The sequence below is a fragment of the Entelurus aequoreus genome, linkage group LG09, assembly GCF_033978785.1.
Source record: "Entelurus aequoreus isolate RoL-2023_Sb linkage group LG09, RoL_Eaeq_v1.1, whole genome shotgun sequence".
NCBI lineage: Eukaryota > Metazoa > Chordata > Actinopteri > Syngnathiformes > Syngnathidae > Entelurus > Entelurus aequoreus.
In genome coordinates this window covers 26,202,190-26,226,956 of record NC_084739.1, presented here as the reverse complement: position 1 = coordinate 26,226,956, position 24,767 = coordinate 26,202,190, and the positions used below count along the sequence as shown (strand labels likewise).

The 24,767-nt window shown below is 40.4% G+C and overlaps 1 protein-coding gene across 3 annotated transcripts in view; it reads left to right on the top strand.

Moving 5' to 3' along the window:
- LOC133657296 (CSC1-like protein 2) overlaps positions 1-8,757 on the top strand; it is a 29,304-nt gene extending 20,547 nt beyond the window's left edge. For all 3 annotated transcript variants that reach the window (XM_062058452.1, XM_062058451.1, XM_062058450.1), the window contains 5 exons: positions 509-614; positions 713-880; positions 965-1,080; positions 1,183-1,254; positions 7,806-8,757. In XM_062058452.1, coding sequence (XP_061914436.1) covers positions 509-614; positions 713-880; positions 965-1,080; positions 1,183-1,254; positions 7,806-7,985 — 642 coding nt within the window. In that variant the 3' untranslated portion in view covers positions 7,986-8,757. The remainder of the gene's footprint in view (positions 1-508; positions 615-712; positions 881-964; positions 1,081-1,182; positions 1,255-7,805) is intronic.
- The last annotated feature ends 16,010 nt before the right edge of the window (positions 8,758-24,767 follow it).

The window sequence follows — 24,767 nt, the reverse complement described above, 5'->3', positions numbered from 1 at the left end:
TCAGTCAATTAGTGTGCGAGGAATAATATATATACATATACACATATAGAGCCCGGCCCCCAGCCAAATTTTTTTCAACCCAATGCTGCCTCTGAGTCAAAAAGTTTGGGGACCCCTGTTATAAAGTACTGTCAGGGTTTATTTTGGAGTGAAATTGTCCCATGAGGACAACAGTTGGAGTCTCCTCACTAATTTTGCACTGATGTAGGCATTGACCTGATCACTGACTTTATTACAACCAGTGCCTTCTTTCAGGTAACCATCCACATTGGAGGTAAAGGAGCATGTACAGTCAAAATATATGGTGTGATTAATCTGCTCCATACATGATTGTTTTTTGTGATTAATCACAAGAGTTAACTTGCTAATTTTGACCACCCTGAAAAAGTGTTAAACAATTAATTGGGACATTAAAACAAAGACAGAATTTGGGCAGACCTGCAAACTTCATGAGTAATTCCTGTATATTGATCACCAATGATTTTATTACTATCCTGTCTTGCTGCAGCATCAAGCTTACGAGTTCCAGTTTGGCGCGGCTTATGCGTGGATGATGTGTGTCTTCACAGTGGTTATGACCTACAGCATCACCTGCCCCATCATTGTCCCCTTTGGTTAGTTCTGCTGTTTTATGCAATTATCTTGTTCTGTTTTTCATATACAGTAGATTCTCATCAGCTACACTAATAGGATGTTCTATTTCTCCGTGCAGGGCTGATGTACATGCTTCTCAAACACCTAGCAGACAGGTACAACATGTACTATGCCTACCTACCTTCCAAACTGGACAAGAAAATACATTCTGGAGCGGTCAACCAAGTGGTGGCTGCTCCAATTCTTTGCCTTTTCTGGCTGCTGTTCTTCTCCACGATGCGTTCTGGTAGGATAGTACGCCATCTACAGGCCACACATCTTCATGACACAATCTATGAGACTTTAAAATGCATTCACTTTTCTTTCCCAGGTTTTTCAGCTGCTATCCCCATGTTCACCTTCATAGTTTTGATCATCACAATTACTGTCTGCCTTTCTCATGTCTGTTTTGGACATTTCAAATATCTCAGCGCTCACAACTATAAGGTAACAACTGGGTCAATGATAATAGTCCCTTTGACTTTTTGTTGCATTTTTTATTTTTTTATTTTTAATTAACAGAAGTTATATGCGCTTTTTGTGTCTCAGATTGACACAGGAGAATTGGAGGAGACGGAGAATGGTCAGGTAGAGTGCACGACTGACTCCAACAAAGCAGCAGTAAGTAGTCCAGTTTACTTTATTTCATGATGTAACGCAGGGCCGCACATGCAGTGAGCTCCGAACATTTGCGAAAGAACGTTTTTATTAAGCTGGGACCAATAAGCGTGGAGTTACTTCAGCTTCTTTCCAAAGTGCAAAAAATAATCAAAATCGATAAAATACTTTAGAACAGGGGTCCCCAAACTTTTTGACTCCGGGGCAGCATTGTGGTAAAACAATTTGGCTGGGGGGCTGCGCTGGGGGGCTGCGCTGGGGGGCTGCGCTATATATATATATATATATATATATATATATATATATATATATTCCTCGCGCACTAATTGACTTAAAGAGCGCACTTGCTGCATGTCACGTTATCGATATATATATATCTATATATATATATATAGCTATATATATATATATATATAGCTATATATATATATATATATATATTCCTCGCGCACTAATTGACTTAAAGAGCGCACTTGCTGCAGGTCACGTTATCGATGGTAAAAGGCATTTTTAGACAATATGATTTGCCTGAGTGGCTAGGAGACGGTAGAAAATGGACTAGTAAGGACAAATTTTAAAAAATAATTATACAAGAAAAACATTTATTTATTTATTTTTTTAACTTGGGACTTCCCGCGGGCCGGATTTTGGACGCTGGGGGGCCGTATGCGGGCCGTAGTTTGGGGACCCCTGCTTTAGAATATCAGTACATGGAACATACTGAAACTCAGGCTGTATTGAAAACAACTTTGAGTATAGCTTGCTACTGCGTTTCCATTACCCCTAGAAATGCGCAAAACCTAAATATCGAAATAAGAAACTGGTAATGGAAACGCCCATATTTCGAAAAACCTCTCAAATATCGCTAAAACATTTTTGCGCTCTCATGGGGTGGTTTTTGAGACGTTTTGATGTTTTAGATTTTTGCAAAAGAATGATAAAAACACTTTTTTTTTTAAAATATTGAACCGGCGGGGCGCCAATGCAGGACAACTCGGGCAGACGGGTTGTCTTGGTCTCTCTTCCGATCCACACCAGGCTGTCTCGCGGGTCCCTTTCCTGTAATAGAGGCCGACCGGCAGGCTCGAAGACACCCACATGCCCGAACAAGTGTCAAGGGGGCCTTTGAGTAATCACCTGCTGCCGCTGTTTTCTATTGACATCACGGAGCAGTGGCTGCAATATCTTCCTCAAAGCGGAGTCTCACGGGATGAGATTTTACGAGAACTAAGGCTCATGACACAAAACACCATTTAATGGAAATACTTACAAGTCGCAAATGTACTTAATCGAAATTTTATAAATATCACTATTATTTTGCGAAAAACTGCAATGGAAACACAGCTAATATTTTGTTCAATTTTGTAAATGCAATATAATTTACAGTGGGGGTTAAGTGTTTTTGAGTTTTAACTGTATTTCACTAACATTTCCTTTAATGCTCTATACATATATCTAATCAACACCCGATCAGGGTTTTATACTGCCGATTCTGATCACCCATGTAGGGATGTCCGATAATGGCTTTTTGCCGATATCTGATATTGCGATATTGTCCAACTCTTAATTACGATACCAATATCAACCGATACCGAAATATACAGTCGTGGAATTAACACATTATGCCTAATTTGGACAACCAGGTATGGTGAAGATAAGGTCCTTTTTAAAAAAATAATAAGATAAATAAATTAAAAACATTTTCTTGAATAAAAAAGAAAGTGAAACAATATAAAAGCAGTTACATAGAAACTAGTAATTAATGAAAATGAGTAAAATTAACTGTTAAAGGTTAGTACTACTAGTGGACCAGCAGCACGCACAATCATGTGTGCTTACGGACTGTATCCCTTGCAGACTGTATTGTTATATATTGATATATAATGTAGGAACCAGAATATTAATAACAAAAAGAAACAATCCTTTTGTGTGAATGAGTGTAAATGGGTGAGGGAGGTTTTTTGGGTTGGTGTACTAATTGTAAGTGTATCTTGTGTTTTTTATGTTGATTTAATAAAAATTTAAAAAATGATACCGATAATAACAAAACCGATACTGATAATTTCCGATATTACATTTTAAAGCATTTATCGGCCGATATTATCGGACATCTCTACACCCATGGGTAAGGTCAGCCGATACCGATCACATCTATTAACTGTAAATGTTTTCATTTATTTATGGTGAGTGCTAGCTACTGCCCATTAAACAATATCAACACAATATTGAAACTAGTTCCTGATTTTTTTTTTTATTACATACAGTTGTTTGAACAAAAATATACAAACCCCGTTTCCATATGAGTTAGGAAATTGTGTTAGATGTACATATAAACAGAATACAATGATTTGCAAATCCTTTTCAACCCATATTCAATTGAATGCACTACAAACTCATAAACTTTATTTATTTTTTGCAAATAATAATTAACTTAGAATTTCATGGCTGCAACACGTGCCAAAGTAGTTGGGAAAGGGCATGTTCACCACTGTGTTACATGGCCTTTCCTTTTAACAACACTCAGTAAACGTTTGGGAACTGAGGAGACACATTTTTTAAGCTTCTCAGGTGGAATTCTTTCCCATTCTTGCTTGATGTACAGCTTAAGTTGTTCAACAGTCCAGGGGTGTCCGTTGTGGTATTTTAGGCTTCCTAATGCGCCACACACTTTCAATGGGAGACAGGTCGTGACTACAGGCAGGCCCGTGTAGTACCCGCACTCTTTTACTATGAAGCCACGTTGATGTAACATGTGGCTTGGCATTGTCTTGCTGAAATAAGCAGGGGCGTCCATGGTAACGTTGCTTGGATGGCAACATACAGTATGTTGCTCCAAAACCTGTATGTACCTTTCAGCATTAATGGCGCCTTCACAGATGTGTAAGTTACCCATGTCTTGGGCACTAATACACCCCCATACCGGCTTTTCAACTTTGCGCCTATAACAATTTGGATGGTTCTTTTCCTCTTTGGTCCGGAGGACACGACGTCCACAGTTTCCAAAAACAATTTGAAATGTGGACTCGTCAGACCACAGAACACTTTTCCACTTTGTATCAGTCCATCTTAGATGAGCTCAGGCCCAGCGAAGCTGGCGGCGTTTCTGGGTGTTGTTGATTAACGGCTTTCGCCTTGCATAGGAGAGTTTTAACTTGCACTTACAGATGTAGCGACCAACGGTAGTTATTGACAGTGGGTTTCTGAAGTGTTCCTGAGCCCATGTGGTGATATCCTTTAAACACTGATGTCGCTTGTTGATGCAGTACAGCCTGAGGGATCGAAGGTCACGAGCTTAGCTGCTTACGTGCAGTGATTTCTCCAGATTCTCTGAACCCTTTGATGATATTACGGACCATAGATGGTGAAATCCCTAAATTCCTTGCAATAGCTGGTTGAGAAAGGTTTTTCTTAAACTGTTCAATAATATGCTCACGCATTTGTTGACCAAGTGGTGACCCTCGCCCCATCCTTGTTTGTGAATGACTGAGCATTTCATGGAATCTACTTTTATACCCAATCATGGCACCCACCTGTTCCCTATTTGCTTGTTCACCTGTGGGATGTTCCAAATAAGTGTTTTATGAGCATTCCTCCACTTTATCAGTATTTATTGCCATCTTTCCCAACTTCTTTGTCACTGGCATCAAATTCTAAAGTTAATGATTATTTGCAAAACAAAAAATGTTTTATCAGTTTGAACATCAAATATGTTGTCTTTGTAGCATATTCAACTGAATATGGGTTGAAAATGATTTGCAAATCATTGTATTCCGGGGGCAGCACGGTGGAAGAGGGGTTAGTGCGTCTGCCTCACAATACGAAGGTCCTGAGTAGTCTTGGGTTCAATCCCAGGCTCGGGATCTTTCTGTGTGGAGTTTGCATGTTCTCCCCGTGACTGCGTGGGTTCCCTCCGGGTACTCCGGCTTCCTCCCACTTCCAAAGATATGCCCCTGGGGATAGGTTGATTGGCAACACTAAATTGGCCCTAGTGTGTGAATGTGAGTGTGAATGTTGTCTGTCTATCTGTGTTGGCCCTGCGATGAGGTGGTGACTTGTCCAGGATGTACCCTGCCTTCCGCCCGATTGTAGCTGAGATAGGCTCCAGCGCCCCCCCGCGACCCCAAAGGGAATAAGCGGTAGAAAATGGATGGATGGATGTATTCCGTTTATATTTACATCTAACACAATTTCCCAACTCATATGGAAACTGGGTTTGTAGTACACAATAACTAAACAAATGCAAAAACTACCATCTACTACTAATTTAAACTATGTGGTTTTTGCCCTCAAAGTCCTGTGTCCAAATAATTAGTCCCTGAGTTTTCATTAACAAAAAATATTTTTAGACAATAAAGAAAGAGCTCTAATCACTGTGGTATCGCTCATATACTGATACTACCTTTGATAACGACACCAAAAAGGTATACATCGATCCGCCATCCTCTTATGTGTTGTGTACTGACAATGCTGACACACCAACAGTTGTTACATCATCTTCTCTCGAGACTCCTATTAATCTTCTTGTTAATTTCATGTTAATAGCTGCTTACTTAATGCTGTTCTATCTACTCTTCTTAAAGTGTATAAATCACTTATTTCTTAGTGTTGTTTAAATCTAGTTTAGTGTTTAGTTTAGGTATTAGCATGCCTGTTCCTGTCTTGCTCTGTTTGTATTGCAGCAGCAACTATCAATTTTTTTAGTAATTAACTAATCTATCGATTAGTTTGTTTGTTTGTTTGATTAATTGAGTAATCGGATAAAACACACTCTATAGCCTCAGTGCATATTGTACGGAAAATAGTTAAACATTTTTGCTTGCCATATCCTTCATTCTTTTTTTCTAACAAATGCACATCATTAAATTTTAAAACGTGTACATCAACAAAAAATAAAAATAATAAACTCTCTGCTGTCCGCTGCCAAACAGATCACTGAAGCCACACACCATCTGTCCGCTTATTAAAAGTTACGGGCACTCCACGTGGTACAGATTTTATTCATTTGTTTATATAGTTGTACTCATTAAACAATTAATCAAAGCCTCAGAATATGAATCAAAGCTTTTTTCTGATCGATTTAAATCAATTACGTTGCAGCCTTAGTGTGTTACTTGTTTAGCCTCGTTCTCCCGTGACAATGCTACTTAAGATACAAAGAAATGCAAATTATTTGATGAAAAATAGATGATTATTATCAATTTGGTGCTCCACTGTGTATGAAGACACACAATTAGCTGCTATCTTGTCAGATGTAGGACTAAAAATCAACACAATGTCAGCCAAAGGGGATCGGCGACTGTAATTGGTTTTGAAAGGCATTGATCAGCAATTATAATCACGTACTTCATGAAAATCAGCCGATACTGAACGGTGGCTGATCGATCAGCACATCCTAATTTATAGGCCAGCATTGTTTTATTCATTGCCACTTGACATGTGCTGTACATGTTAAAAAACATATTATATACCATATTACATAAACGTTTCATGTAAATGATTTATCTTCCATATGAATCTCCTTTTTTAGTGTTTTTTTTTTTACCCTAAAAAGAAAATGAAGGAGAGCAACTTTACTCATGATTAAAGTCAACCATCAAAGTAATATTATTATTGAAGTTCTGGTACAACAGATGCTTTGATCAAATACTAGTAGTTTAAATGTCACTGCATACACTCCATCCAACGCTTAGCAAAATTCTAATTTGTATGTTGTTTTTTTAGACAAGATATAATTGTACTTTTAATGAAATTATTTTCAAAAAACTCAATTTAGAGCTTCCCATTAGACGCAAAACAAATTACTTCTGTTAACAAAAATGTAGCATTGCACATTGCATTCAAATAATAATCTCCAACATTGAGATTAATAAAGTGCAGAGTTGAAACTTCTGTCTTGAATAAAATACTTTTGTAAATACAATTGTAGTATTTAAACATTGTATGCAAATAAATAATCAAGTAAAACATTGAGGGAACTATAGTTTTAGTAAGTGGTTGTTGTCTTGTTCGCCTCATAAAGACTTGCATTTCTTTCCTGCACTCTGCTGGAGGCTTCGTTTGCAGATGCAGGAATAATAAATTTGTTGTGCTGTTGCCTTTTTTAAACAAACTTAGCAGCTTGCAATCATTTGTTTTATGCTAATTGCCTCACAACCAAACTTCTGACAACACTTTTTTCTTTTCTTTGGAACAAACTTCTTGCATTCCTTTGTATTAGCCATGTTTTGCCAGGTGTGCCGCTATGGAAACAAGGGAGCGGGTGGAAGCTACAAAAGCTCCTGGGTACAAAAAGTATGCTGAAGCAAGAGTAGAAACATCCATCCATCCATCCATTTTCTACCGCTTATTCCCTTTGGGGTCGCGGGGGGCGCTGGAGCCTATCTCAGCTACAATCATAATTTTTTTAAATAGTCTTCAACAAAAAACTCAAATTTATAGATAAAATCAATATATATATATCCCGGGCCTAATGTGTTGCTAGCTGAACGCTATTTATTCTTTGTGTTGTCTGCTTGGCACACAACTTAATTTTGTTTTTATCTCTTCCTCTACAGCAAATGTACATTGCTCTGGTTCTGCAAGATCGAAACTCAGAGGAAGCCGGATCAGGCAGCGGCGAGGAGGACGGTCAAGGCTCGTCACAGGACGAGGAAATAATTAACGTGGAAAATGGTCTGAACGAGGACTTTCAGTCTGGAGAAGACAGCCTCATTGATAATGAAGTGAGACACTGACAGACCGAAGATTAACTTGACAGGAGTGCACTCAATAAATGAACTAAACAGGAAATTGAAACCACCAAGTCCACCAAAGCATCCCAACCTTGGTGGAGAGACTCCATGAACTAACAGTCGTGCATAGTCTACTAATGATGACATGGATTCTTACATTTACAGTACTTCACCAGGTCTCTTCAAAGACTACTACCTGCACAAGCAATGCATGTCCTGCAAAGTCCTTCAGATCAGCGCAGTGGAAAGACACAAATGCTTAACGGAATCTTTGGGCATCTCCTGGAAGGGAAGTGCTGCTCTGCTAGTTGTCTCAACATTCTTGCACTTGAAAAGAGACGACTTGTCTAGTAAGGCGCCGTCACACGGCATGCTTTCATGTTGAAAAGACGAGATGATGTTCCCCAAATACTCTGCCGCCGTCCCTAAATGTGGCTTTCAAAGACGATGTAGTGTTCCCAACATCCTCATTGAGTCATTTAAAGAAGAAACCTCTCTACAGAGCACTATTTCTTCTAGCACATTGTCAACAAGTAGTCTCGTGGGGCATTTATTAGAACACATAAATGTAGCGTAGAAGATGACCTGATATGTTAGCACACTACGTTTACTAAGACATGCAGCCAGTCGGACTGCTGTTGAACTGCTGCTACAAGAGGACTTTGAGTTGATTTGGACATAGAGAGTTGCTATACTAGTCTGTTATGATACTCACTGTCATTGTTTTTTTTTGTCCTCATCAGTTATCTTTTTTTTTTTTTTGCCTATAAGTTTACATCTTATGCACAGATTCCGACATTTGCATTAATTTCAAGTGACAATGTCTTGCCGTTCTGGTTAACTTTTGTATAGGCACTTGATCATGTAGATCCTGATAGATATATTATTATAAGTTGTTGGCAGCAACGTTACAGCCTCCCAAAGCTGATTTATTCATTATTTATCTCCAATCATGTCTTATCTGTGATAAAACGTGAGGCAGATGACACAAAAAGTCAGATGCGTTGGACATCAAAATACGTTCAGCTCAACTAAGTAACAATCACACTATAGCACACACAAAATTGTGGCCTTACTATGTATCCATGTTATAATATCATGGAGACGACAGTGTGAGTCCACCGTTGTTGTAGTTCTTGATAAAGCCAGTGCTTCAGGCCACTACATTCACAAAGAGAGACTGCACACAAACCATATTGATGAATAGAGACTGACCGGCCGGGCTGTGATCACGAGTCACATTATTTTGGTACTAACAACAAAATTGTCTGGTGTTCTCATATGATTCGTAATAAGACCTTTGTTGTTGTCATACCTCAACGTTTGTATACCTCTAACATGTCTTGAAATCTCTGAATGTGGGTTGTGGGAGGGATACTTTGAAAACACTATTTCTTTAACGTTGAATGTCGCTGACCTCTGCAACTTTTGATGAGAATTTAGCAACCATGAGCTACAGTATGTGCTATTTTGTAAAATAATTGAACTGACAAGTGTTTATCTACTGTGTGTCAGTCTCTTAGCTTTAGCCGTATTTTATTATTTTACACTTGTCTTGTAATAACTCCTCCACATTTGTGTATCATGTTCCATTACCAAATCTTAACGACATCTGTGGTCTCACTGGAAATAAAACTATATGTGTATATTTTTTTTTTGTTAAACAACAAAGCACTCATGGATGACAATGTCAGCTTGCTCTGTTCTGAAGAGTGGTTCGTAAAATGTTTGTGCATTACAGTTTCTCTATTATGATTTGTTTACAACAAATACTATATCGCTAGGAATGGAAAATTATGCTTTATTATTTCAAGGTTTTGAACCAGGGATCAACAATCTTAGCTATCAAAACAGCCCCTTTCCTCAAAAAAAAAAAAAAAAAAGCCACAAAACAAATGTTCAAATCTATATTTTCAATTGTACAAGCAAAGGAATTTGAGTGTCTGTGTTTCTCTGGTTTCACGCTCAAGCCGACCTTCCCTTCTCCTTTGCTTTCCTTGTGCTCATTAGATCACCAGTCAACACTCTGCCTGTACACATGCATGGCCTTACAGTACAACATTTGAAAACTTTTTTAAAAATGATAATTTATTTCAGTAAGTGGCCAAGAGGCTTGCAAACCCTGTTTTTTTTTTTATTTAAATCACATAAATGGAGATGCATGTTTTTATACAGCTACATTAATTGTAAATATATGCCAGCATAAATTGGTTAATTTGCCCTATTTTTGGCATTGTGTTTTCTATCATTCTTTAACACAATATAGAGCAGGGCTATAAAAATGGTGGCCTGCGGGTTGGTTTGATGTCATTCTTAAACTGGATTTGGCTGTTAGGTTAAAAAAAAACTTGGAATATTTTTGACTAAATGTTTTTGGAACTCAGCCAAAATGAACAGAAATCAAATGTCCACTGCCGAGGATGGTTATATATAAAATAAGAATAATAGGTAAGTTAAAGTGCCCCAATCCTTAGCTTTCTGGAAATGTTGCCCCTACAACAACTTAGTTGACCAACTCCGAGTAAGTAATAATAGTATAGTGCAATGTTCCCTCTAATTGTTCTTTTATTAACACTCAAATGACAGGAGTCATTTTCATGGGATTATTTTCTAATATAAGTGATATGGCCCACTTGTAATGAAAATAAAATAAATTGTGTTTTTCATAAGCTATGTATTAGTATTGTACAGTATGTATTTCCCCTTAAACATCCTCATGTTGCACAATGAAATGTAAGCATGGGATAAAATGGTAACTTTCTCTAGTAACATCATTTCATGATTAATATCCATAAATTAACATTAATAATAAATGACAGTAGAATAAGCACACATATGATTGAGGAGTCATAGTGTGACTTTTTGTGTGACCATAAACGCACTAGTGTCTAAGTGCTATGAGTGCGTGTGTTTGTGCGGGTGAAAGAGCGAGCGGCTGCTGTTGAGTTGGTTTTGGCCTGGTTTGTACAGCAGAAAATGACTAGTTTTTCGAGATAGAAGTTTTTTACTCATGTTTTTGGTGTGGTTATGGCCGAATATAAATAGTTTTGCTCAATAAAGTGATCGATATATAATTCCGGTCCTCGAAGCGTCTCAACAGGCGTTACAATAATTCGGGGGTCAGCAACCCGCGGCTCTTTAGTGCCGCCCTAATGCCTGGAGCATTTTTAAAAAAGGATTGAAAATGGAAATAGATGGGGGGTAAAATATTTTTTTGTTTTAGTATATGTTTTGTTTGAGGACAAACATGACACAAACCTCCCCAATTGTTAGAAAGACCACTGTTTAATATGTTTGTGTGTATGCTTCACTGATGAGAGTATTTGGTGAACATCGTTTTGTCCTATTAATTTTGGCGGTTCTTGAACCCCCCCATAGTGTGGACTGTGACCCAACAGTCTGTTTACATGTAAAATAGTACTACTTCTTTGTTTCATTTTGTCCACCAAACTTTGTATACTGTGCGTGAATGCACAAAGGTGCACTTTGTTGATGTTATTGACTTGTTGGAGTGCTAATCAGGCAGATTTGGTCCGTGCATGACTGCAAGCTAATCAATGCTGACATGCTATTTAGGCTAGCTGTATGTACATATTGCATCATCATGCCACATTTGTAGGTATATTTGAGCTCATTTAATATATTTTACTTTTATCTTCTTTGTATATAATTTAGTTTTGGATGTCTCATGACACATTATCTGTATGTAATATTGGCTGCATTTCAGATAGTTGTTTGTGTGCCATGTTGTTCCAGACTACAGCAAACGTTACCTAGCTTGCCAAAGATTGTATTAAATCTATTAGAAGAAGACAGCTAGCCGTTCCCTTTAACTTGGACACACACATCTATACCTTTGGCCATTAAAAGCCAATAATTTCCAGGAGTTATCTCACCTTCTGAGTAGCCTCTGATTTACTAATGTTTTCCAATGTAAAAATGTGTAGAATAAATATCAAATTTCAACATTTCTGTCAACGAATATTTGCTTCAGCCTGCAAATCATAGTCATTTTGATAGTAAGCTATTATAGCTATTACAGACACTTACGATGTGTTGCCTTCATTATAAGACTTATATACGGCTTTTCATTTTTTGTGGTTTCAGACAGATTTGTTTTTTGTATTTTTGGTCCAATATGGCTCTTTCAACGTTTTGGGTTGCCGACCCCTGCAATAATTGAACGATGTTGATGAACATTGTTTTAATTGTTAGGGCCGCTTGTTGTCACCGTCACTCAGAGTTGCATTGCAAAATCATACAGAATAAATTGTGTGTTTATTTTGTTTAGAATTCGGATGGGATTTTGATTTTGTGCGTGGCATAGATTTGCTGTGCGCAGACGACGCTTGAGCAGTGCGCAATTGCGCAGGCGTGCACCTAAGGGGGAACGTTGGTACAGTACTTGATTTTAAGATTTTTTTTTCTTTAACTTAAACCCATCGGTTATAAAATATTATAAAAGTTACGATGAAATAACTTTTGCTGTGTAAGTTCAATAATAAAGTTGTTGGATTTTTATTGTATTCAATTTGTCTGCATTAAAAAACACTCAGAAATAAAGCAACACCAAATAATTTGCGAGGGGGTTAAGGATTTTTAGGGAGCTTTAAGCCTCCTTAAAATAGTTTGATGACAACACTGATTCAGACGACCGATAAAAACATTATTGATGAGACTAAGACATAAACATGTATCGTGGGCTTTCCAATTATGAAAAACACCATCGACTGTGCTTCCGGTTATCACGTTGGGAAGACAGAACACCGGTTACAAAGATCGATCGATTAAAGTGTATACATGCAAGAGGTCATTTGTTTACAATCCCATCATCTTTAAAATGTAAAAAAAAAAGTTAATTTACATACAGACATTACAAGCTGCGTGCAAAAACCTCATTAGGTTTGTACATGTTTTAAAAAACTATAGTTTCGATGTGTATTTCTGGTCAGGCAGTGCGGCCGGATCAAAAGAAACCTTGAGGATGCTTCATTGAACTAAAAGTTGCTTTATTTCAAGCGAGCGTCATTATACAGGACTGCAGTGCGTGGAGGAGGTCAGCTAGCCAAAACATGTGTCTCTCCTAACTTGCAGAAGCCAAACCAACAGTTTTATATTCCTCTTTCCTGTGTCTGGGTGTGTGCCAGTTCAATAGAATACCACCTGACCATGTAAGGAGATGTTTGTGTGTAAGTGTCTGAAAGCCAAGGATGTAGGTTATAACTTAAATGTTGGCGTCAAGTTAAACATGGAGTCTCTTCTCGCGGATAGGGCTGTCACTTTGCATACCATGGTCCAATTTACTGCCTTTTATCTTGCCAGGACTAATCTAGTCAACATGTGCTGTCAAAGTTAAGGGCAGTGTTTTATTGTGTGCTCACAACAAAATATCCCCTATTCACTTAAACCTCCAAGATGAATATAAACATTTACCATATGCAAAACATAATATGCCTTAATTAATAGACACCTTAGTTTCAACCACATTAGGCTAATATTACATTTTTAGTGTATGTTTAATAAAAATAAAAGTCAAATATTAAAGACCCTGAGCTAAGGCTCCCCCCAAGGGCTGCGTCCTGAGTCCGCTGCTGTTCACATTGATGACCCATGACTGCTGTGCCAGGTCCACTACTAACCACGGTGTGTAGTATGCGGATGACACAACAGTAGTGGGCCTCATCCCTGACAACAACGACATAGACTACAGGGAGGAGGTGAAACATCTGGTTGACTGGTGCAGAACTAACAACCTGGTCCTGAATGTCGACAAGACCAAGGAGATCATCGTTGACTTCAGGAAGCACCAGTCCAGCCACGCTCCACTCTTCATCAACGGCACAGCAGTGGAGATTGTAAGCAGCACCAAATCTTGGGGGTGCAGATAACTGACAATATGACCTGGTCCTACACACTGAGCTGAGCTCTTGTAAAAAGAGCTCAGCAGTGCATGCACTTTTTGCGTTGGATGAAAAGAGCATAGCTCCCTCCCCCCATTCTCACCACATTCTACAGAGGCGCTATAGAGAGCCTACTGACCAACTGCATCTCTGTCTGGACTGGAGACTGCAGTGCCTCAGACTGGAAATCTCTGCAGAGACTGGTGAGGACGGCGGAAAAGATCATCAGGACTCCTCTTCCTCCTATCCAGGAAATCGCAAAAAGCTGCTCCCTGACTAGGGCTCAGAAATTCCGCAGAGACTCCTCCCACCCCCACCAAGGACTGTTTTCACTGCTGGACTCTAGAAAGAGGTTCCGCAGCCTCCGTAGCAGAACCTCCAGGTTCTGTAACAGCTTCTTCCCTCAAGCCATAAGACTCTTGAACGCATCATAATAATCCCCTCAGTTCCCCCTAAAAACGGATTAACTCGCTGGAATATAAAGACAATATAACATACATCCACGGGCAGCACGGTGGTACAGGGGTTAGAGCATGTGCCTCACAATATGAAGGTCCTGACTCTTGAGTAGTCCTGAGTTCAATCCCGGGCTCGGGATCTTTCTGTGTGGAGTTTGCATGTTCTCCCCGTGACTGCGTGGGTTACCTCCGGGTACTCCGGCTTCCTCCCACCTCCAAAGACATGCACCTGGGGATAGGTTGATTGGCAACACTAAATTGGCCCTAGTGTGTGAATGTGAGTGTGAATGTTGTCTGTCTATCTGTGTTGGCCCTGTGATGAGGTGGCGACTTGTCCAGGGTGTACCCCGCCTTCCGCCCATGTGCAGCTGGGATAGGCTCCAGCACCCCCCGCAACCCCGAAAGGGACAAGCAGTAGAAAATGGATGGATGGATGGATAACATATGTCCATAAACGTGGATGCATATGCAAAATTGCAATATATTTATCTGTACAGTAATCTATTTATTTATATCTGCACCTTATTGCTCTTTTAGCCTGCACTACAACAAGCTAATGCAACGAAATGTCGTTCTTATCTGTATGGGTGAGGGCGGACCTACGTCACTTCCGCCTACCAATCCCCTAGCAACCGGGAATTCGTTGAAAACAAACCAGCTCACAGCGAACACAGCATTGACAGAAAAAGCATTTAACGAGCGTTGTGGCTTGGAAGTCGGCGTTAAATCCTTCATTTACGCATTTTTACTTATTCGCATATCGTGTGAAAAAACGAAAATGTATTATTTGCGTCAGACTCGTCTCAGTGAACTTTAAAGCTTCTCAGGCTTAGCTTAGCTTGCTAGTTAGCTTAGCCTGCGCGCTACTAAGAAAGAGACGCGGAAGTTATCAACAACAAGATCAAGTGTTAGTGTATAAAATATTGAGAGATTTGAGGGCTACATGTATTGAATGGCAACATGAAAATTATAGGGTTTATTGGTTTTTAAAAACCCAACTGTTAAGTGCAAATTTAAACGAAACCGGTTTTCGAAAATAGCTAGCATAGACTATATAGTATATTACTTACTTAACTTAATCCTCTTCTTCCCGGATGGGAAATAAGGCTTCGACGACTCGACGCCATTCATCTCGCTGCTGTGCTCGTGTCTGTGCCTCGCCCCATGTAAGCTTCATCTCTTTCAGCTCCCCTTCAACTGCCGCCCTGGCTTACGTTTTCCAGGTGGTGTCCATCTTAACGCTGCCTTTGGTATCCTCTCGTTGTCCGGTTTTCGAAAATAGCTAGCTAGGCTATAGATAGTATATACCGCATGTTATTTTTGTACAACAACTTCAGCTGTCGAACGTTATAAGGTACAAATTCAACAAGTACAACATTAGCACGGACGTATAGCCGAGTTGTGGTTAAGAAGGTGGATTTTTGTTCCTTATATTTACCAGAAACGAAGTGATCCGAACACACGACCCGGGACTTTGGGGGACTCCAGTGAGAACCGTCCTCGTTTTCCCGGTGTAAAGCTGCGAGCCATTTGTCTCGTCTCTGTGGGCTTTTATCACGCTTTGGCAGAACAAAATACAACCTTTGTTTTCCCTGTTTCCAGTTGTGGTTAGCACAACCAAAAACAACACAGTTTTTCGGCATTTTGGAGGCAGAATGACGGGTTTAACCAGCGTAGGTCGACAGGTTAAAGAGTAATGGCAACGGTTTGTTTTCAACGCCAGTCTGGTTGCTATGGCTCGAAGAACCCGTATGTAGCTCAGTTGCCCGGATGTTGGCCCTCACCCATAAGAGGAAGTCTAAGTCTAAGTCTAAAACTGGACCACAAACGAAATCTTGTTCCGCACCAACTTTTCCAATCTTCTATTCAAAACATGGAAACTATTACTGTATTTCCTGTGACTTGAAGAAAGCAAAATTACATTTTTGAAAAGGGGTTTTAATTTGGAAATTGCTTGTATTTCCGGTAGATTTTTTTTTTAAACGAAGAAGAAGGAGGAGGAGGAGGACTAGTAGGAGGCGTCGACGAATGACTCAGGAGCGACGTGGAAGATAACATGTCATGAGGATGTTTATAATGACTTTAGGAGACATGGAGGGACGTTACCTGAAATGAAACCGTGTAAGAATCAAGTCCCCACATAGGTCGTCCTCATACCAGAAGTCGTCAAAATGGACGGAGGGTTGAGTATTACTTTGATATCGGTAGTAATGTTTGGCGGTTGTTACCTGCTTGGAGTCGTCCCTCTTTTGTTTAGACTGTCACAGGTAAGTTGCGTACTTTACAAAACATACATGGTAGTCTCTCTTAATGTGTGTTCTAAACACATGGATAGTAGGAGACGGAGTATGGTTATAGTCTAGACTGGTGTGACCAAAACAAATGAGCACGTGCCATGCCCTTATTTGGTCATTTTAGCGGTAGAAATGTTGGTTTTCAGTTTAGTTACATTGTAATATAAATGTCTGTTCCAGAAAAGCCTACATTTTGTCTCCATCCTGGGTGCAGGCTTCTTGTGTGGGACAGCCCTCGCCATCACCATCCCCGAAGGAGTGGGCTTGTTACAAGAGGCATGGACACATGAGCAAGGTCATTTGCAAGTTATGGTATTATTTTATCACCTGCTATGTAGGTGATAAAATGACTGGGCTGGTCATGGTTAACGCCTTGCATGACAACTTCTGTCGTCAGTTCAATGTGCCTGTGTAAATGAGTGAATGTGATGTGTAATGTGAGCACTTTGGGTATAATTCCAGGTATAGTAAAGCGCTATATAAATACTCAGTGGTGTGCCGTCAGGGCCAGCAAGGCCTTCTCTGCTGGCCTAACATAACCAGAAATCATGTTCATAGTTAAAGATAAAAGTAGTTTTTTATTTACTTTCCCTAAATATTTAAAAGTATTCATATTCTCTTAATGTCATATTATGCTCCTTCCAGCGCTGTTGTTTTTAGGTTATAGAGTTTTTTATCCAATCAGAATTCAGCTAGCTTATGTTGCCATGCTGTACGAAATCTGCCCAAAGCCTTCAGAATCAATAATGCAGGCGTCTATGCGCTATAAAGGCCTACTAAAATGAAATATTTTTATTTAAACGGGGATAGCAGATCCATTCTATGTGTCATACTTGATCATTTCGCAATATTTCCATATTTTTGCTGAAAGGATTTAGTAGAGAACATCGACGATAAAGTTCGCAACTTTTGGTCGCTGATAAAAAAAGCCTTGCCTGTACCGGAAGTAGCGTGACGTCGCAGGTTAAAGGGCTCCTCACATTTCCCCATTGTTTACACCAGCAGCGAGAGCGATTCAGACTGAGAAAGCGACGATTACCCCATTAATTTGAGCGAGGATGAAAGATTTGTGGATGAGGAACAAGAGTGACGGACTAGAGTGAAGTGCAGGACGTATCTTTTTTCGCTCTGACTGTAACTTAGGTAAAAGGGCTCATTGGATTCCACACTTTCTCCTTTTTCTATTGTGGATCACGGATTTGTATTTTAAACCACCTCGGATACTATATCCTCTTGAAACGAACGCGAAATGGACATTCACAGTGACTTTTATCTCCACGACAATACATCGATGAAGCACTTTAGCTACGGAGCTAACGTGATAGCATCGTGCTTAAATGCAGATAGAAACAAAAGAAATAAGCCCCTGACTGGAAGGATAGACAGAAGATCAACAATACTACTATCAGATAAAATATTGATAAAATGGCGGCGCATGGCTATGGCTATGCAGCGGCTCGCTAACGCTCTTGGGAGTGTAGAGCGATTTGGCAAAAAACACCCGTCATTTCTGTCAATTTCATGGCTGGCTCAAAGCGTGAACACTCTGTGATCACATACGACCGACAGACAATTCGGGATGTGGATGGATCGGGTCGTTATAGACTGAAAGATGCATGTACGGTGGACCTCCTCGCTAGCATGGGAATACTTCGCGGGCTACATCGAGCGGCCTTTGTAGCAGCGGAGTCAAGTGCTAGCGGTGACCGCCAATGGAGACGACGTAAGCGGTGCGAGCGGAAGCAGAAGCGGGGATGCCGAGCGGGGCTAACAACAAAGAGAAAAGCTAACCAAAGAAGCGTGGAGTCTCCGGGTAAGAAGCCATTTAAACTAGAACTAGCTGGATAATCCCTGCACACACAGCAATTCTCTTAGAATAAAACACAACTCACATAATGTTTTTTCTTTTGTGACCGTGTCAGAGGCAGACATACATTGTACTGAGGTAGCTAACTATGATGCGTTCAGTTTATCGCAACATCAAGCAAACAATCTGAATATCCCCGTCGTATCAATTCCTAGATATGGTCGAAACTATTTAAAGTGCACTACGCATAATAAACGCAACATTATTAATATTGCTACTTCGGATAATTTCAACAAACAATCCTCAAAACAGCCCACTACCTATAATATGGGCTTTTTAAACATAAGATCATTATCTTCCAAAATGTTATTAGTTAATGAAGTCATTAGAGACAACAAACTTGACGTCGTTGGTCTCGCCGAGACCTGGCTCAAACCAGACGATTTTTTTGCGCTAAATGAGGCATCTCCTCTTAACTATACCAATACACATGTTGCCCGACCTCTTAAAAGGGGAGGGGGTGTCGCACTAATATACAATGAAAACTATAATCTTACACCTAACCTAAATAATAAATATAACTCGTTTGAGGTGCTCACTTTGAGGTTTGTCACACCGCTGCCTCTCCACCTGGCTGTTATCTACCGCCCCCCTGGGCCCTATTCGGACTTCATCAGTGAATTCTCAGAGTTTGTTGCTGATCTAGTGACGCACGCCGACAATATAATTATAATGGGGGACTTTAATATCCATATGAATTCCCCATCGGACCCTCCATGCGTGGCGCTCCAGACTATAATTGATAGCTGTGGTCTTACACAAATAATAAATGAACCCACGCATCGCAACGGTAATACGATAGATCTAGTGCTTGTCAGGGGTATCACCACCTCTAAAGTTACGATTCTCCCGTACACTAAAGTAATGTCCGATCATTACCTTATAAAATTCGAAGTTCTGACTCATTGTCAACAAACTAATAATAATAATAATGCTGCCACAACGACGACTCTTACTGACCTACTGCCTTCGGTAATGGCACCATTCCCAAATTATGTGGGCTCTATTGATAACCTCACTAACAACTTTAATGACGCCCTGCGCGACACCATTGATAGTGTAGCACCGCTAAAGCTAAAAAGGGCCCCTAAAAGGCGTACCCCATGGTTTACAAAAGAAACTAAAGCCCAGAAATTATCATGTAGAAAGCTGGAACGCAAATGGCGTGCGACTAAACTTGAGGTTTTCCATCAAGCATGGTGTGATAGTTTAATAACTTATAAATGCATGCTTACCTCAGCTAAAGCTAAATATTACTCAAATCTCATCCACCTCAACAAAAATGATCCTAAATTTCTGTTTAGTACAGTAGCATCGCTAACCCAACAAGGGACTCCTCCCAGTAGCTCCACCCACTCAGCAGATGACTTTATGAATTTCTTTAATAAGAAAATTGAAGTCATTAGAAAAGAGATTAAAGACAATGCATCTCAGCTACAACTGGGTTCTATTAACACAAATACGACTGTATATATGACGGATACCGCCCTCCAAAATAGTTTCTCTCTCTTTGATGAAATAACATTGGAGGAATTGTCAAAATGTGTAAATGGGACAAAACAAACAACATGTTTACTTGACCCAATTCCTGGGAAACTTATCAAGGAGCTTTTTGTATTATTAGGTCCATCAGTGTTAAATATTATAAACTTATCACTTTCCTCTGGCACTGTTCCCCTAGCATTCAAAAAAGCGGTTATTCATCCTCTACTCAAAAGACCTAACCTCGATCCTGATCTCTTGGTAAACTACCGGCCGGTGTCCCACCTTCCGTTTATCTCGAAAATCCTCGAAAAAATTGTAGCACAGCAGCTAAATGAACACTTAGCGTCTAACAATCTCTGTGAACCTTTTCAATCCGGTTTCAGGGCAAATCACTCTACGGAGACAGCCCTTGCAAAAATGACTAATGATCTATTGCTAACGATGGATTCTGATGCTTCATCTATGTTGCTGCTTCTTGATCTTAGCGCCGCTTTCGATACTGTTGATCATAATATTTTATCACAGCGTATCAAAACGCGTATTGGGATGACAGACTTAGCCTTGTCTTGGTTTAACTCTTATCTTACTGACAGGATGCAGTGTGTCTCCCATAACAATGTGACCTCGGACTATGTTAAGGTAACGTGCAGAGTTCCCCAGGGTTCGGTTCTTGGCCCTGCACTCTTTAGTATTTACACGCTGCCGCTAGGTGACATCATACGCAAATACGGTGTTAGCTTTCACTGTTATGCTGATGACACCCAACTCTACATGCCCCTAAGGCTGACCAACACGCCGGATTGTAGTCAGCTGGAGGCGTGTCTTAATGAAATTAAACAATGGATGTCCGCTAACTTTTTGCAACTCAACGCTAAGAAAACGGAAATGCTTATTATCGGTCCTGGTCAACACCGACATCTATTTAATAATACCACCTTAACATTTGACAACCAAACAATTAAACAAGGCGACTCGGTAAAGAATCTGGGTATTATCTTCGACCCAACTCTCTCGTTTGAGTCACACATTAAGTGTTACTAAAACGGCCTTCTTTCATCTCCGTAATATCGCTAAAATTCGTTCCATTTTGTCCACAAGCGATGCTGAGATCATTATCCATGCGTTCGTTACATCTCGTCTCGATTACTGTAACGTTTTATTTTCGGGCCTCCCTATGTCTAGCATTAAAAGATTACAGATGGTACAAAATGCGGCTGCTAGACTTTTGACAAAAACAAGAAAGTTTGATCATATTACGCCTATACTGGCTCACTTGCACTGGCTTCCTGTGCACCTAAGATGCGACTTTAAGGTTTTACTACTTACATATAAAATACTACGCGGTCAAGCTCCTGCCTATCTTGACGATTGTATTGTACCATATGTCCCGGCAAGAAATCTGCGTTCAAAGAACTCCGGCTTATTAGTGATTCCCAGAGCCCAAAAAAAGTCTGCGGGCTTCAGAGCGTTTTCTATTCGGGCTCCAATACTATGGAATGCCCTCCCGGTAAAAGTTAGAGATGCTACCTCAGTAGAAGCATTTAAGCCTCATCTTAAAACTCATTTGTATACTCTAGCCTTTAAATAGACTCCCTTTTTAGACCAGTTGATCTGCCGTTTCTTTTCTTTTCTTTTCTACTCTGCTCCCAACCCGGGGTGGACCGCTAGCCTGTCCATCAGATGGGGACATCTCTACGCTGCTGACCCGTCTCCACTCGGGATGGTTCCTGCTGGCCCCACTATGGACTGGACTTTCGCTGATGTGTTGGACTTTCACAATATTATGTCAGACCCACTCGACATCCATTGCTTTCGGTCTCCCCTAGAGGGGGGGGTTACCCACATATGCGGTCCTCTCCAAGGTTTCTCATAGTCATTCACATTGACGTCCCACTGGGGTGAGTTTTCCTTGCCCGTATGTGGGCTCTGTACCGAGGATGTCGTTGTGGCTTTTACAGCCCTTTGAGACACTTGTGATTTAGGGCTATATAAATAAACATTGATTGATTGATTGATTGATTGATCAGGAGACACCGAACCAAACACCTGTAACTACACAGTTAATGCTGTGCTGCCTGTCGAAGCCTAGCAATGCTGTTGCTAATGACGCCATTGAAGCTAACTTAGCTACGGGACCTCGTCAGAGCTATGATAAAAACATTAGCGCTCCACCTACGCCAGCCCTCATCTGCTCATCAACACCCATGCTCACCTGCGTTCCAGCGATCGACGGCGCGACGAAGGACTTCACCCGATCATCGATGCGGTTGGCGGCTAGCGTCGGATAGCGCCTCTGCTATCCAAGTCAAAGTCCTCCTGGTTGTGTTGCTGCAGCCAGCCGCTAATACACCGATCCCACCTACAGCTTTCTTCTTTGCAGTCTCCATTGTTCATTAAACAAATTGCAAAAGATTCACCAACACAGATGTCCAGAATACTGTGGAATTTTGCGATGAAAACAGAGCTCTTTGTATTGAGATACAATGTGTCCGAATACTTCCGTTTCAACCATTGACGTCACGCGCAAACGTCATCATACATAGACGTTTTCCACCGGAAGTTTAACGGGAAATTTAAATTGCACTTTATAAGTTAACCCGGCCGTATTGGCATGTGTTGCAATGTTAAGATTTCATCATTGATATACAAACTATCAGACTGCGTGGTCGGTAGTAGTGGGTTTCAGTAGGCCTTTAAGTGAATGGACACAAACATTTGACTGACAGTTGCGATAGCCAATCAGATCACGAGTTGTTGTCAGTAAGGCCTTCTAGCTGGCCTAAGGCAGATATATAGTGATGTTATGAGCGAGGTAACATAAGAACTCCATTACCCAGCATGCCACAGTAGTGAAGAGCACGGGCAGTAGCCCCGTTTAGGTTATTGAATGTAGACATGCAGCGGGATGTTTTTGATGAGCACGCTGTGGAATAAACTTTAAGAACTCGGCCAACACGCCTCGTCTGCATCTTTTATGATTAGACAAGACAACACCTATATTTGCAAGGCCATTTTCAAGAAGGATATTTAAAGAGAAACTACATCTTGGGAGACGATGTCGACCAACCCCGGAAGCTAGCTCAGATGTTGATGAAATGTGAGTTCAGATATTTTATTTCTTTATTTTTTCATGTTTAATGTGTTTTTTGCAATTTTAATTTTGACAGTACCACATAAGATATGTTTTAATTGCTGATGCGGGTTTATTGATTTTTAAATGCGCCAGAAAATAACCAGTTTTGTACAATGCCCAGTAGTGCGTAAATGTGTTCCTGTATAGTATTATTACAGCAATGGTCATGTGGTGACATCAATTATGGTATTTTGAGAGGTAATCATTGAAGTCGGACATCACTGAAGGCCTAGGTGTGAAACGCACGGCCCGCCACTGATAAAGATAGACTATTTAACTTCTCCTTTTTTTCAGCTTCTTGCTCTCCTGCGAATACGACCTCAGCAGGAGCATCCCCCGCGCCTCAGTTGTACATCGGAGTATCATTAACGTTTGGCTTCACCTTCATGTTTGTGGTGGATCAACTAGGAAGTTACTTTTCCATGTGTGGCAAGTTGGCGTCTTACATTTTGCAGCACAGTCATATTTATTAGCTTTGTCCATGATGATATTATTTGTCATTTCAGGACAAACAACGCTAAACAGTGACGCCATCACAGCCACATTAGGGCTGGTAATTCATGCAGCAGGTACTGTAATATTTACTACTTTCTGTTAGCGTGTGTTTGCTCTCAGTGTACAACAACTCATTGTGATGGATTCAGTACACAAACGTAAAAGGAGACTTCATGTGACTCACCATATGCGCTTTAATCACTTCTTTCCAAAGCCTAGCCTTAGGAGTTCAGTTCCATTCATGTGCTTTGAAAAAATATATATAATAATTGGTTAGGGGTAAATACGATCATATATCACAAACATGACAAGTAATAGCGTTGTTTGTTTGTTTGTGTGTTAGTGTGCAGGTTCTCTGTTTATGCAACGTTTCCAGGTGACAATGGGAAAGTCTACTGTAATTGCTTTTCAGTGCCCGAAAATGGAACAAAAGAGAGGGCTGTCCGGAGTTTCCCCACATGTAATGAATCGTAGCGCAGAGCCATGGCATTTTGAAAGCCGCCACACCTTAATTGAATACCATAACTTAAAGGCCTACTGAAACCCACTACTACCGACCACGCAGTCTGATAGTTTATATATCAATGATGAAATCTTAACATTGCAACACATGCCAATACGGCCGGGTTAACTTATAAAGTGCAATTTTAAATTTCCCGCTGAACTTCCGGTTGAAAACGTCTATATGATGACGTACGCGCGTGACGTCAATCGTTGAAACGGAAGTATTTGTACCCCATTGAATCCAATACAAAAAAGCTCTGTTTTCATCTCAAAATTCCACAGTATTCTGGACATCTGTGTTGGTGAAACTTTTGCAATTTGTTTAATGAACAATGAAGACTGCAAAGAAGAAAGTTGTAGGTGGGATCGGTGTAATAGCGGCTGGCTGTAGCAACACAACCAGGAGGACTTTGACTTGGATAGCAGACGTGCTAGCCGCCGACCGCACGGATGATCGGGTGAAGTCCTTCGTCCTTCCGTCGATCCCTGGAACGCAGGTGAGCACGGGTGTTCATGAGCAGATGAGGGCTTGCTGGCGTAGGTGGAGCGCTTATGTTTTTATCATAGCTCTGTGAGGTCCCGTTGCTAAGTTAGCTTCAATGGCGTCGTTAGCAACAGCATTGTTAAGCTTCGCCAAGCTGGAAATTAT